This window comes from Syngnathus acus, chromosome 14 (assembly GCF_901709675.1).
Source record: "Syngnathus acus chromosome 14, fSynAcu1.2, whole genome shotgun sequence".
In the NCBI taxonomy this organism is placed as follows: Eukaryota; Metazoa; Chordata; class Actinopteri; order Syngnathiformes; family Syngnathidae; genus Syngnathus; species Syngnathus acus.
Window position 1 is genome coordinate 2,769,844 of NC_051099.1, and position 15,186 is coordinate 2,785,029.

General features: G+C 49.2%; 1 protein-coding gene across 2 annotated transcripts; it reads right to left on the bottom strand.

Annotated features, from left to right (window-relative positions):
* Positions 1-22: 22 nt before the first annotated feature.
* Positions 23-15,186, bottom strand: nsd1b (nuclear receptor binding SET domain protein 1b). 2 transcript variants are annotated; one of them, XM_037269084.1, is made up of 25 exons: positions 14,968-15,186; positions 14,617-14,847; positions 12,882-13,714; positions 12,441-12,582; positions 12,196-12,362; positions 6,541-12,115; positions 6,136-6,248; positions 5,813-6,062; positions 5,650-5,741; positions 5,446-5,488; positions 5,152-5,333; positions 4,942-5,073; positions 4,742-4,865; positions 4,475-4,675; positions 4,222-4,401; positions 3,959-4,115; positions 3,678-3,883; positions 3,506-3,618; positions 3,229-3,375; positions 3,026-3,148; positions 2,839-2,955; positions 2,639-2,780; positions 2,461-2,567; positions 2,186-2,387; positions 23-2,079 (listed from the first exon to the last, which is right to left on the bottom strand). In XM_037269084.1, exons 3-25 carry the CDS (start codon positions 13,695-13,697, stop codon positions 1,535-1,537), a joined length of 9,876 nt encoding a protein of 3,291 aa, XP_037124979.1. In that variant the 5' UTR covers positions 13,698-13,714; positions 14,617-14,847; positions 14,968-15,186; the 3' UTR covers positions 23-1,534. The 2 variants fall into 2 exon arrangements, with proteins under 2 accessions (XP_037124979.1, XP_037124980.1); XM_037269085.1 differs by having other exon boundaries at positions 12,441-12,579; positions 14,617-15,186.

Below are 15,186 nucleotides of genomic sequence, written 5' to 3' on the forward strand. Positions count from 1 at the left end.
TGTGAATTTCTTTTCACGATCGTCGCTTCACACATCAAATGCACAACAGAAACGTGGTAACACATTATTCAAATGGAAATTTGCCACTTGCAGTTCTACTTTTTATTTTGGCTTCATGATGGAGCAGAAAAAAAATGAGGCCAGTACAAAGTGCTTATTTCACAACATCTCTCTTTCTCTCTCTATATATATATTTATATATTTACTGTATATTTTGCGTATGGATGACGGCAAGACGGAACTGACTGGAACGAGATGTTAGTAAAGGGGCGCCCGATCCATTTCTTCAAAATAGCTCCAGGGAGAAGACACTTTTAGGCAGACCGCTCTCGCACACACACACACACACACATAATACTTAATTTAGTCTTGAGGACGATACACACGCTCGCACACAGAAGCAACACGGTGGCAGTTGTGCGTCACAATTACAGTAATATAAATAAATGACTACGGCATACACACTGCAACTTAGTGCCATCTCTCTGGTGTTTCAGTGTTAAGACCAGGTTTTTTTTTTTTTTGCCCTCCATAAATGCATCATAGTGGAAATATCTGGACAAAAGTATCGGGACACACGACGTAAAAAAAGAAAAATTGGAAGTACGTAATTATCCAACGTTTCTTGTTCAGGGGAGAGCAAAAGGTTCTTAAAACATCAATGTGAAAGGGAACCTTGACCGATCCCGGTTGGACCCCACTTCATTTTTTTGGGGTAAACTGCAAATGAGGACAAGCACTATTAAAAGTAAACAGAACTAAGTTCAACCACTGAACCTTTAATTGATTAAGGGTCGTGTCCCAATACTTTTGCCCATCTCGCATTTGCCCCCTCACATTCTGAGAAATGTCTTTCGGACTCGAGTGCTATGTCAAGATCCGGCCCGTGATGTTTTGTGATTGGTCACCTTCACATTTGGATGAAGCGCCGTCAAAGGCGCGTTGCGTCACTCCCTTGATTGGTCCAAAGGTCCAAAATGTCCGCCTGCTGACAGCGTCTAAGGACGCAACAAGTGTCCAGTGAAACGGGAAAGAACAGTCCAACAGAGGCTGACTTCTGCTCAAGTGGGATTAGGAAGCGTGAGAATCAAAATGAAAGCTGGCTCAAAAACCTTTACACTTCAAATAAATAAATAAAACGGTCTGATGGATAAAAATGATTCCCTGACGAAGGAAGGTCTCCCACCAGGTTGCTGGTGGAGCGCACAACAGCGGCTTATGTGGGTGAGACTGTGTGGTGGCCAGAGACACCCCTGGCCACCCCCTAGCGGCGCCCCTGGATCAATTGGCCAATTGTTAGGTGTGTAAAAGGCAGACGACAGCTCTCATATTGAGTCTCCTGAGGTGAATGGCTGGCGAACGCTGGAAATGAGGTCATGGTGCAACACCGTGCCAATGAAACATTTGTTATTATTATTATTTTTTTTTTTTACAGTTGTCGCAAATGTGTGCAAAGGGTCCGAGCTTGCGTCGCAAGTGCTTCCTGTAACAGAATAAACGACACGCTACGATTGGGTAGTAACAAACCGCTGCGTCACTCCTCCTCTTCCTTCTCCTCATCATCTCTGATCTCAAGATATTCCAGAGCCTCCTCCTCGTCCTCCTCGTTTTCTTCTTCCGGCGTCTCCTCCTCGTCCTCCTCGTAGGAGGAGATGGGCGAGTACTGCGGGAGGTCAAAGCCGCCGCCCGCAGGAGGCGAGGCGGCCGGCGCCGAGACGGGAATGGTAATGGGCATCGGTATGGAAAAGGCGGGAAAGGAGTCCCGGCTGACGTCCCGGAGCCCGGTGGGGGGCGCGCCGGCGGCTCGGACGCGCGGCACGGTGGACGATGACGGCGGCGTGATGACAGCCATGCCCAAGCCTGACGTCAAGGTCTGGTCGTACTCGCGGATCTCGCCCGGCTCCAGCGGGTGGGGCCCGCACGGATCGTGCTCGGTGCAGGCAAGCTTTCCGTCCAGCTTGGAGATGAAGAGCAGGCCCTCGCGGTGCTGCTCGCAGAAAGAGCTGGGACACGCCTCGCAGAAGGACAGTGCCTCCTTGCCGCAGATGTCGCACTGGTGACGCGGGCACTCCCAGCGGCCTGGCAAGAAGAGCAAAAAAAAAAAAAATCAATCATTTTGACACCTGCAATATTCCAATTTTATGGAAGGGGGAAGTCAGGGATGAGCCGTTGTGCGAACACTGACCGGCGGGCCTCCTGGTGAGGTTGAGGCAGTCGGCGTGGTAGACCTTGGGGCAGCCGGGCTTCTTGCAGGAGACCATCTGGCCGCCGTCACCGCAGCTGAAACACTCGTCCTCGCGCTCTTTGGTCACCACCACCTTCTTCTTCCTTCTGCCGTGGCCGCGCCGCTTCATCTTGCGGCCTTTGTCGTCCGACGGCGGGTTGTTCTGTTGGAAAACAGCCAATTCCATAACTGCAGCCGAGCTAAAAAAAAAATAAAAAAGAGAGAAGGAGGCTGACCTTGGGCCTCACGCCGAGGAAGCCGCTGCAGTTGGGCGCGCCGCACTTGCACACCGTCTTGCCGTTGCCCAAACACTCCAGGTTGTAGTTGAAGGTGAGTTCGGTGCCTGAGCACGACAACATTCGGTGAGAATCTGTTCATTTTTTTTCTTATGATTGTTTTTGTGGAGGAGCCTACCAGCCGGGATGTCCACCAGGGCGAACAGTCCGACGCGCGTGTCGCCGCTCACCGTCCACTTCTGCGTTTCGCAGTTAGGCTGGCAGCAGTGGTTCATGAAGCGAGCCTCGTTCCCTTTCGGACCGGCGTCGATGATACGATCCTAGTCCCAAATCCATCGTGAGCACCATTGCTAGCTTTGTATTTGCGCCTGCACGTACCTTGTCCAGAGTTAGCATGTAGAAGTTACAGATGTCGTGCTCCTGGGCGTGTCTGATCCTGTTCCGGCACTCCTCCTCGTCGATCACCTCGCCGACGTACTCGCTCACGAACTGGCCCTGGCGGCAAACGTGAGGAAAGCCTCAAGCGACCGGATTGAAGAAGCCAGGTGGGAGGAGCTTGTTCTACCTTCTTGATGTCATGTACGCAGCGGAGGCCCCAACCTCGAGACAGCGTCCTGAAAATCTCCACCTGGCTGTACTGACGCCTGCTGAATGTCTGGTTGAGGCAGCGCTCGCCGGCCGGGCAAACCTGCGGGCGTGATTTTATTTCTTAGACATAGAAGCGAATGGAACGGAACAAGTTTTTTTTTTTTTTTTTTGGGGCGGCACCTGCGGGTGACATTCGTAGAGCAGCATGCGGTTGATGCACTCCGAGTCTCCGCCGCACGGGTTCTCGTCCGTCGCCTTGCAGTTGCAGCGGGGGATCTCGGACAGGTCGGCCGTGACGATTTGGACCTTCCCTATTGGCCGGTTCACCTGCGGGAGGCGGAGTCAAGACGGGTCTTCGAGTAAATCCAAGTTGAATGTCATACGGTAGGACTCAACTCTGGTTTTGCTGAAGGCATCATTCCGAAAAGTTGACCGGAAATGTTTTCTGTTGTCTGACCTTGATGTGTTTGTACGGCGGCGGCTTCCTGTCGTTCTTTCTGTCCTCTTGAAGCTGCCGAAGCTCCTTCTCGGCCTGAAGCTCACGAAAGCGTACGGCCGCCTCCTCCAGAGCTGCCGAGGGAGCGCAAATGTCACAATTTGTCCAGACGTGGCGGGCGGCGTTTCCTGACCTTTCTTGTAAGTGTTGTCCACGCCTTTGCCCATCTTCTCTCTGCTGTTGGCGTCCACGTCCATGTAGGGAAAGACGCGTGCCTGGTAGGTCCACAGGTAGTCGTTGGAGCCGAAGAAGTGGACGGGGAACTCGCCCACGTCGTGCCTCATGCGCTGGATGTTCTCCGGGATGCTTTTGGGGTGGCTGACCTCGGCGGGCCACCATCTTGGCGCAGAGAGCAACCAATCAAACACATTTGCTCTACTGGTGGTTTTCTTTCCTCTGTCGTGTGTTACTGACCTGTAGCGTCCCACCTTGACCCACAGAATGTCCTGGTAGCGAGGTTTCTTGCCGGCCTTGCAATCGTTGCAGTACCAGCTGCCTTTGGGCATCTCCATGTTCAGACACTCTCGGTGGAAGGCCGCCGGGCACGACTCGCAGCACAGCAGACTGCCCCCTGCAGGACGATATTATAACAATGTTTTTGTTTTGGCTGTAACGTCTCTGGATGTTGCAGCTGTACAAAAGAAGAATATTTTTGGTTTTGGCCCGCCGAGCGTTACCTTCGGTGCAAACGAAACACCAGCTGACGTTCACGTGCTCGTGGTTCTTGACACCGCGCCGCGGCGTGAAGTGGTTAGGACAGATGATGCTGTTGCTGGAGAGGACCACGCAGCCGGCCGCCATGCACATGTCGTTGGCGTGGTAAGCCACCGGGCAGCGTACGCAGCGCACCAGACGACCTGGCAGCAGTGACGGGCGTGAAGCCAGCAGAGAAGGGTGGGCGTGAAGCTAAGCGGGCCGGCAGCGACTCACCTTTGGAGACGGAGGGACTGCCGGGGTTGGCGATGAAGCAGGCGAGGCAGGCGTGGATGGAACAGCGGAAGCCGCGACTGACGGGTGCAGTGGGCGCGTAGGCGGCGATGCACTCGCCGTGGTAGAACTTGCCGCACACGGGGATCATACAGCGCCGCACGTCCTCGCTTCGCTTCTTACACACGAAGCAAGTGTGAACACCTACGTGATGAGGAGACACTGTTTGCGTTAGCCTTTCTCAAGAAGGAAAAAAAAAAATGTTCTTACCTGACTTGCATTCCGGGCACACAAACTTCCCCTTGGGGGCCTCGGCCAATGAGATGCAGGCCAGGTGAAAAGCGCCGCAGCATTGCCCCTCGCAGAGCAGCAGCTCGCCCGTCTTCTCACACACCTGACAATGCACAAGTTGCCTTTAGAGAAAAAAGAAGCCAAAACTACAAAAGGTCGGGCGCCGAATGTGAGGTCACCTGACACACGTTCTCCTTCAAAGAGGCCGGGCCACCTCGGTCACCGATGATCCTCCGGCCTAGTCCGAGCACGTCGCCACACGACTCGTCTCGGGTGGAGGAGAAGCTCTGGTCCAACATGGAGGCTTCACCCTGGAGAGAAAAATTGAAATAAAAGAATGAAGACACGCATCCAAGAATTCTTTGACCGGATGAATTCATTTGCTATACCTCCGACTCCGTCGTGTACTTCAACCCGTCGTCCGCTTGAGGAAAGTCTGAAAGCGTCCCGTCCGCCTGTTCGGACAGCGCCGGTGCCAGCGCTGGGGGGCTGGCTGGAGTCAGGTGGGTTGCCGTCGCCAGTGACGCGGAAACTACCGGGCTCATCGGTTTTAGAGCGGGAGGATCAGGATCTGAATAAGCGTGAGTGAGGTTAAGCTGCATTTTCTTTTCATAGCTTTTCAACTGAAATGTAATTGGAAGGGCTTGCTAAAATCCGAAGGAGTGCAAATGATCTTCACTGACCTGTTTCAGGAGCATCGTTCGAGTTGCTCTTCACAATTTTGAGCTGCAAAAAAAACCATCAAATCTAAATCTTTGCAAAAACTATTATGCTCAGCTTTGATTTTATAATAATAATAATAAGCAGAATTTGGGAGCTCCTCATGTATCGGATCTGATTAACTGCACTTGATGTAGCAGCCATTTTAAGTGCACGGAGGCCAGTACCTTCTTCTTCGGGCTGGCCGAGGCCTCGGCTTCGAGACAATATTCCAGGATCTTGGGAGTTGGTTTCCTCTTCCGCTTCTTTTGCAGCTTGCCTGAAAGGAAAACGTCACAAGAATGTTTGACGGACGACAACCGGAGCCAGCAGAGGTTATCGTCATCTCACGGTCGTCTCTGGCGAGGTCTTCCATTGGTGGCGGTTCGGCGTCGGTCTCGGGAGGCGGGGTCAAGGTGTCGATGGAAAGCGCCGGCGCTTCCTGCGGGGATGCGTTTTGGGCGCTGGGGATTTGGAGTTCCGTGGTGAGGGTGATTTCCTCCGGAGGCGGCGTCTGCATTTCAGGAAGTGCGTTCAAGGATGGAGGCTCCAGCGCGTTCTTGTCCACTACAGGTGCTTGAGATGAAAGTGCTTGGTTGTCCTAAGGGGAACGCCAGATTGGAACTTTGATCACACAGAATCAAAATGGTCTTTTTTTTTCCTTCTTAACTTACCATTGAAATTGTTGGAAGAGGCTTTTTAGATTTCTTCTTGGAGGAAAAGATCTGCTCGTACTCTTCAGTCCATTCGAGGAGCCTCTTGCTTGGTTTCCGCACTCGTTTATTGGCTAAAAGATGTCAAAATGTTTCAATACTGCATTTCTTAAATGTGTACTGCAATACACAGAATTGAGCAATGTAGAGAGCATAAAAAAAAAATATTTACAATGACCAAAGGAGTACCACAGGGATGCGTACACATCCCCTTTTTGTTTTTACCCTCAATTTCACGTGCATAACCAATAATATGCTATCAACTCAGAATTGAGTCAACATCTGAGAAGTGTAGCATCGTTGGAAAGGCATTGTAGAGAGCATCAATACTTCATACAAAAATTAATCTTGAAAATCATTCCTTACCTGATAAATCGTCATGGCCTTCTCGGGTGTTACGGGCCAGGCTGGTCTTGGCTTTGGTGCAGTTGGAGACAAAGTCATTCATCTGTTCAAAGTCTCCGCCCCACCTCAACAATCCTCCATCGTTGCCGGGCTGGCCCTCCCAGTGGCAGGCCTGGACATCCAACAGGGACCGGACCTTCGACGAGTAATCTAGTACAGAGGAAATGTCGATCCCCAGCAAGGATCCCACGCCTGGGTAGCCGGGTCCAGACCGGGCAGGCCAACTAGGCACTTTGCGGTCAGCTTTACTCTTCATCCAAGTGGAGCTGCTCCTTCTCTTATAAGGCCCCCTTCTACTTGTGTCCACGTATGGGCGAAAATCTGGATCGTCATTCACGATGGGTTGTTGTTGTCCTGCCAGTGGAGCCGTCCCAGGCATCACCGAGGGTTCTTTCTTGACATGGGCACTTGGCGGTCCAATCTCCAGTTCTAAGGGGGCCCCGTCGCGCTCTCGAGTGTCATGCATGTCTTTCATCATCATAAGAAAAGTGCTGAACTTGTAGTTCATGTCCGGTTTGAAGGCGAGGGCTTTGCCGTTGGCCTCGTCGGTCAAGGATTGGAAGGAGACCTCCTTAGTGTTTTTCAAAGCATTCATAAAAGAAAATGGCGGTGACAAAGAGGTGCTTTGGTTCGCCTCCTTTGTCTTTACATTGGAGGTGAGGGGGATGAAGTCCATCGGTGGGGTTGAAGACACTGAAAGCACTTCCTCTTCGCTCTTGACTTCAGTGGAATTGGAATAGATCGAGGGAGGGCTTTTACAACTGGACACGGTGTCCTGATCAGAGTCACAATGTTGGGACTCTGCCGGTTTGACTTTAGTGCTCAGGTCGAAATTGTTTTCTGGGTCCTGAGAACGGTTGTTGTGGTTTTTGCTATGACGCAACAGTTCTTTTTGAGCAGCCTTCCTTTTGGCTTTACCATGCTTCAGCTTTTGCAGGACCTTCATGGTTTTCAGTGCTCTCGACATCAGTCGGTTGCTGGCTGGAAGATGGGCGGGCGGAAGAACTGGCAATTTATCAGTGATGGGCTTCGATGTAAGACAATTGGTCTTGGGCGATGATGGTTCTAGGGGCACTTTCCCAGATTCGGAATTCTGATCATGTTGAGAGGGCACAGGGGTTGTGATGTGCACCACACAAGGTTGCTGAGAACCTTGTGAAAGATCGCAAGAAATTGGAGCACACTTTGCTTCTGTCTCCGTCATCTCCGATTCTGAACAGTCAGCATCTTTTCTGGACACACCATTTCTGGAAACAATTGTCTTCTCACATTTGTCTTCAGTATTTGTAAATACATATTTGTCTTCAGTGCATCTAGAAACACTTATGTCTTCAGTTTTGGAATCAGTCATTCTGGACATATCTTTGTCTTCACTTCCACAAATATTTTTGTCTTCATTTCGTCTGAAAACGTGCTGGTCTTCAGCAATTCGGAAAACTATTTTGTCTTCCCTATTTCCAGACACACTCTTGTCTTGAGTACTTTGACACACATTTTTACCCAAAACAAGTTTGTGTCCACTATGAGTAGAAAAACTTTGGCCATCATCATTTTTTCTGAAAATATGCTTGTCTTCACCGACTTTATGATCACCATTTATAGACAAAGTTTTGCCCTCGGTTTTTCTCAAAACATTTTTGTCTTCACTGATTCTGGAAAATTCCGGAAAAGGGTTTTCTTCACTATACCCGGACACAGCTTCATTTTTCCCGGAAAGCCTTTTGTCCTCACCATTTCTAGAAACATTTTTGTCTTCGCTATTTCTGTACACGCTTTTGTCTTGGCGATTTCCAGAAACACTTTTATCTTTGGTATTGCCCAAAAGACTTTTGCCATTGGGATTTCCAGACACACTTTTGTCTTCACTGTTTTGGGAAATGTTATTGTCCGCACTATTTTGAAAGATACTTGCTGCTCGGTCCATCTTGTCTGACTTAGAAGAGGGGTGAGCAACTGTTGTTCTTTGGGGTTCATTTGTCTCTGGACATCCAGTTTGGTCGTTTTGGCTCGGAGTACTTTGAGACTTCAAGTAATTCTGAATATTCGTGTCTCGGCGCATCAATTTAACAAATGGTAGTTTACATTGGGCAATCAGAGCATCGTGAAGGTCTGTTGATACATCAGTCTTGGTATTGACTTCCCTTTCTTCTGTCTGATAAAGAGCAATTTTTTGACTGCCGCTCTTTTGACATGGATCACTTTGACTGTTGAACGTTACACCGGGTCGCTTGCTGATACTTTTAACAGGTGTGCTACTTGAAGGCCTCGGACTTTTGTGTTTAGAATTCGGGATCAGTTGTCCACCCTTTAAAGAAGCAGACTTCTCAGAGGACCTAGGAGAATCCACAGACGCTTGTGAGGATCCCTGGGGATCAGAGGAATTCCGGTTTTGCAGTTTTTGGGACGATACTCGAGGGTCGGAAGAATCCAATGACTGCTTGTGCGACGATCTTTGGACCTCAGATGGATGCGGTGATTTCTGCTTATGTGATGTTCCACGCGGGTCAGAGGAAACCTTGGAGTCCTGTTTTTGAGATGAATCGGCTGACTTCAGCTTGTGAGACAAACCTGGAGGATCAGAAGAATACTTACAACTCTGCTTTTTTGACGATGCTTGGGGGTTGGAGAAATGCCGGTACTCCAGCTTTTTTGACGATACCCCAAAGTCGGAAAAATCCACCAACTTCTTCTTATGGGGTGATTTTTCAGGCTCAAACAAATCTATTGATTTCTTCTTATGCGATGATCTACAAGGGTCAGAAGAATCCTTGGATATCTGCTTCTGTGGTGACCCACGAGGATCAGAAAAACTCACTGCCTTCAGCTTTTGTGCCAAAACCTGAGTGTCAGAAGAGTTCCTGGACTCCTGCCTTTGTGATGATCCTCGAGGTTTCGAGGAATCCACTGATTTCAGCTTGGGGGACAAAACTCGAGTATCAGAAAAATAGTTCAACTCCTGCTTTTGCGACAATTGTCTCCGGTCAGAAGAACCCAAGGACTCGTGCTTTTTTGACACTTCACGAGAGTCACAAGCAGCCGTGGACTTTGTCTTATGTGACGATCCTCGATGATCAAGCGAATCTCTGGAATTCTGCTTTTGTGGTGAAGCTTGAGGGTCAGAAGAAGCCACTGACTGCTGCTTCTGTGACGATCTATGGGCATCTGAAGAATCGACTAACTTCTGATTTTGGGATGATCCTTGAGGTTGAGAAGAATTCACTGATTTCTGCTTTTGGGATGATCCTTGAGGTTGAGAAGAATTCATTGACTTCTGCTTTTGGGATGACTTTTGAAGGTCTGAAGTGTGTAGGGATTTCTGCTTTTGTGATGATTCTTGGGTGTGAGGTTTCTTCTGGGGCGATCCTCGAGAGTGAGAAAGCAGTGACTTCGGCTTTTGCGATGATCCATGAAGGTCAGAAAAGTGGCGGGACTCCAGTGTTTGTGATGATCTTTGAGGGCTGGAAGAATCCATTGCCTTCCACTTTGGTGACACTATTTGGAGGTTCGAAGATTCTCTGAACTCCTCCTTATGTGACAATCTTTTCAGACCAAAAGAATCCACCGACTTCTGCTTTTGGGACGCTCCTCGATGGTCAGACAACTCAAGAAATTTCTGCTTTTTTGATGAGCCTTGAGTGTCTGACAAATCCCTGGACTCAGTTTGGTGAGGAAAAGAATCCTTTGACCCCATTTTTGACAATGCTTGAGGTCCAAAATCACTGACTGAGTTCTGCTTTTGAGATCCTTGAGGGTCAAAACAATCCTTGGACTTTTGTGACCATGTTTGGTGGTGATTCAAAGAATCCCTTGACCTCTTTTTTGACACTCTTTCTGGGCCAAAATAATCAACTGACTTCTGCTTTTGAGCCGATCCTCGAGATTTAGAAGAATTCCTAGGCTCGTGCTTTAGTCCTTGACGGTCAGAAGAATCCACACATTTTTGCTTTTGCGGTGATTTTTGAAGGTTTGAAGAAGTCACTGTTTTCTCCTTTTGTGACAATGATCCAGGATAAAAAGACTTTTGTAACGATTTTTGAGGGCACAAAGAATCTGCAGTTTTCTGTTTTTGTGATGATCCTGGAAGGTCAGAAGAATCCATGGATTCCCGTTTTTTTCGTTGAGTATCAGAAGAATCGACGGATTTCTGCTTCTGCGACAGTTGATCAGAAGCGTCGACAAACTTGTTGGTTGATTTTGGAGAGTCTGAATAATCCACTGACCTCTGCTTTCGTGGGAATATTTGAGAGTCAGAAGAATCCTTGGACTCCTTTTGTGACAATCCTTCTGGGCCAAAACAATTCACTGTCTTCTGTTTTTTGGATAAACGTTGAAGTGATTCCACCGATTCCTGCTTTTGGGGCAATTCTTGATGGTCAGAAGAAGCCACAGATTTATGGTTTTGTGATGTTCTTCCGGGGTCAGAGGAATCCACTGACTTATGCTTTTGGGGCAATCCCCGAGAGTCTGATGAAGCTTTATTCTTTTGACTAGACCCTCGAGTGTCAGAACAATTCCTAGACTCGTGGTTTTGTGATCGACCTTTAGAGTAAGAGGAATCCACAGATTTCTGCTTTTGTGACACCCCTCGAGGGTCAGAAGACAATACCGACTCTTGTTTTTGTGCCAAAACCCGAGAGTCCGAAACATCTTTCAATTCTTGAGGGTCAAAACGACCCTCAGACTGCCGATTTTGCGAAGATCCGCAAGGTTCAGAAAAGACCACGGACTCTTGCAATTGTGACAATCCAAGAGGATCCGAAAAATCTGTCGACTGCTGGTGTTGCGACAACAGCTCAACAGTACCTTTGGAAGGTTTGTTAGCTACAATGGTATTTTTAGAGTCCAACTGCCACAAGTGCTCAGACACAAGCTTTGTTTCGCTAGTTACCAATCCAGCCTGTTCATCTTGCCCAGAGAGGGAGGCGGAATCCTCTTGAGCCATGATGTTTTTATTAACAGCGGAGATCTTTTTCTTACTGAGCAGATTGCTGAAGAGTGTAGGATCTGACCGATCCGGACTAACAGTTTTAGGTCGCCTGTCTTTGCCTGATTTAGTGAACCACAGACCACTTTGCATCTCTGGTTGTTTTTTTTCCTCCTTGGCGACATTAGCAGGTGAATGAGTCGATGTAGTTTGACGTTCAAGTGCTTTAGGACACAAAATCTTAGGGACCGAGTCAAGGTCCGAATAAGGGCACTCTACATCCTTATCTGATTGGTTGGTGCTATTATGTCGGATCTTTTTCGACTGCTTATTTGAGGAGTTAAAGTCTTCCCGCTTGTCAGAAGACTTCTTTAAAGTGCCTTTGTTATTTTCTACTGGGGATGATACCTGGGAAGATGATCCATTGATTGTGTGCGAATCTTCCAGAAGGTTGGAGATTGCCGCGGGGCCAGAAAGTGAAATAGATGGACGGGACTTGGTCACCATTGAGGAATTGTCCATGGTTAAAGAGTCTATGTTGGGTCTTTGCTGGAGAATACGTTCGGCTTCAGCCACACTGAATTTCCAAGATGCCTCGTAGCGTTTAGCGATCTGTGGAAAGACAGAATCAGTGACGATCCAGATTGGATTGTTGCCTACAGCAATTATTCAGACACACAGAAAAACATTACCGTGTATTTCTGCCCCCTTTGCTTGGCCTTCCGACGCAACTGCGCAAGCTGCTCGAACTGAAAGCCTCCGTGAAAAATATGAGTTGATTTATCTTCCACCCAGGCTTGCTCCTCTGGTTCCCCAAAAGTCCTGATGTAGTAGAGCCGACACGGCCGATCACTGGGCTCTTTAAAAAGTCACAATGATCAGTCAGCATCCAAACGACAAGACACGAGTCTACAGTCAAGAAACTTTACTGGCCCACCTTTCACCCTGTGATAGACTCCCTTCGCGGGGTCAACAATCACCTCGCACGGCCACCATGGCCGTCTGTTGAACTTAGCCCAAATGACCTCGCCCTCTAGAAACTTGACGGGTGGTACAGAGCTTCGTTTCATGTCGCTCTGCTGTCGACCATGCAAAAACAAAACAGCCATGAAACATTTATATGTTCAGTATAATGCTTAATACTAGTTCCTCAACAACAACAAGCACCTGGAATGTGTTTTCATTTTTTTTTTCACCACCTATCGGGGCAATCTAATTAGCTAAACTGCGACTAATACAAAAGGCTGTGTCGATAAAGTTGAGTATTTACTACAGCTTTAGTGCAGATTAGTGATAGATGGTGCTCCATTAAAAAAAAAAAAAAGATGGAGGATTGCAACTGTGACCTGCTGTACTTTGTAACGGGGAGAGCACTTGCCATCAAATGCCTGGAGGGGCTGTCGCCAAACAGGAAGAGGTCCGTGTCGCTCTCCCAGTCGTCGTCGGAAACATCCCAGTACCTTCGGCGAAAGCCCGACGACTGAGACCGGGTGATGACTTTTGCCGATGAAACATTTGTATCCTTGGGTGCCGAGTGCGAATCCACAGAGGCGGACTGAAGCTCATTCTCTGGAGTCTTGTGTTTATCCCGAGAGTCTGTGACGGCGAGGTACGTCGCCTCCCGCTGCTCTTTGTCACAGTCGTCGTTGTCCTCGTCCTCGAACAAGGAGGATTCAAAGTGAAGGAGGCCATTTGCAAAGGGGCTGCTGCTATCGAGAGAGAAGGCCGGGCTTGCCGGGCATGAGAAACAACCGTCCGTCTTCCTTTCTGACACACTGGGACTGCTACAGGTGGCCGCCGGCTCGTCTTTGGAGCCGCCGCTTTGGACCTCGGCTTGTTTTGCAAAACTGCCGTCGTAGTAATCCCTGTCCACCCAAGAGTCCCGCTCCGACTCCTTTTCATCCGACCCCCAATCCCAGCTCTTACCTGGGCGAGCGGGCAGAACTAAGTCGGGCTGGCTCACCATGGTGGTGAGGTGCTGCAGCCTCCTCAGGGGGCTGTAGGTGGATGAGGGGGGCGAGAGGTCCCTTTGCGCAAAACCGTAGAGGGATGCGCGCTGCAGGGAGGAGGCGGCGGCGGACATGTTTGGGCGGGGGCCGTTACTGTGGTCGGATCGAGGATGGCGGGAGACGTCACAAGCAGGGCTTATAGGGCGGCTGGACTCCCGGCTTGGGCCTGCATGTGGCCCACTCATGCTGGCAAGCTTCCTCCCTGGAACGGGAACAATGACATCAGTTATTTAATTAATCGGTATACCCAACATGGGGGTCAGTAAGATTAAAGCTGGTTGGTTGCAAATGATAATTCACCAATGTATTAATCTGCGGCGGTCTGGCGCTAACTACTGGCCAGGAGGTCAATGTCATTTATTTTTGCCTTAAGCATCAGTGGTTGGTATCGGTAGTCTCCACAATAACAGATGCCTTAAAATAAGGTCGGTATCTAACAATTGACACGACTGTCTTCTTCTAGAGTTTCAACGTGTGTCTTGAAAAAAAATGTTATGGTGAATTAAAATTAAAAAAAAAAAGATGACATTAACTAATTTAATAGACTAATTTGAGCAGAAAACCGCGATTCTGTAGAAAAATACTGCCTATCATATCGTCGTCTTCTCTTTGGTGTGCGCAGCTTGGGAAACCTCGCCTTGAGGTGAAGATGACAAGAAAAGCCATCATTGTGTGTCAAATGACAACTGGACTGGGTGACATCTTGGGAGACATGTTTTGTTTGTGGCCGGTGCAGCCATGACGGGATGAGAGGTCCATCATGTCATGCGTTTGTATGTATTATGTGAGCGTGTTTGTGTGCGTGTATGTGCTGCATGAGGACACACACTCACGGATGCATTAAAATGGCCCTCATCGTGCGTGTGCGCGTGCCACTGCGTGTGCAAATGCACGTTTGACAGTGTCTATCTGTAGTGTGTGGTGTCAAAATACAACAAAACATGCAACAGAGGACGACGCCAGAAACACACACACGCGCACGCAGATTGGGTCGACTTGTGTCTATGCGTGCGCGCGCATCAGTGTGGTTAGAGAGGCACGTAAAAAAAAAAAAAAAATCACGCGAAACGCGGCCGAACGCGACATCCGGGACGAGTTTCTTACCATTCCCATGTCAAGCAGCTTCCGCGCGAGCCCCGCCGCCTCCATTGTGGCCCCCAAATAAGGCAATTCTCGGATTTTTGACAGCGGATGAGAGCGACAGGAGAGTCCCGGCGGCGGCACTACTAGGCCCGGATCCCGAGGAGCACTCTCCCTCCCTCCCTCCTCCGCCTCTTCTTCCACCACCCTCCTCCTCCTCCTCTTGCTCCAACACCTCCCCTCTAATATATGCTCCTGCAAGACAAATGTGCCCCCACTCTATTTGGTACACAACTTTCGAACATAAACGTGGATTTTATCGGACACAAACGTCCATTTCCTGGCTACAAAATGCACCTTCCCACATGTGCCCACCTCGCCTTAACGAGCCGTCAATCACGAGCAGTCGGCGGCGGTGACGTCACGCGCCGAACTTCCACCCAGCCGTCATGTTGATCTTCATCAAAAGATCAAGATTCACACTCAAGACGAAAACACGCGTGAAGCCATATTGCATATCGTCTCCCTTTTCTTCCCAGCGACGAGGACTTGAGTTCAGTGGCCGCACACCCTTCAAAATGGAGTCCTCCACTC

What these genes read in the sequence shown, in the direction of transcription:
- nsd1b (XM_037269084.1), bottom strand. Translation starts at nt 13,697, where the DNA reads ATGAGTGGGCCACATGCAGGCCCAAGCCGGGAGTCCAGCCGCCCTATA. An exon ending in GCCCCTCCAGGCATTTGATG is followed by an intron (nt 12,583 to 12,881) that starts GCAAGTGCTCTC and finishes CATGGTCGACAG; the next exon opens with CAGAGCGACATGAAACGAAG. An exon ending in GCGTACATGACATCAAGAAG is followed by an intron (nt 2,956 to 3,025) that starts GTAGAACAAGCT and finishes GTTTGCCGCCAG; the next exon opens with GGCCAGTTCGTGAGCGAGTA.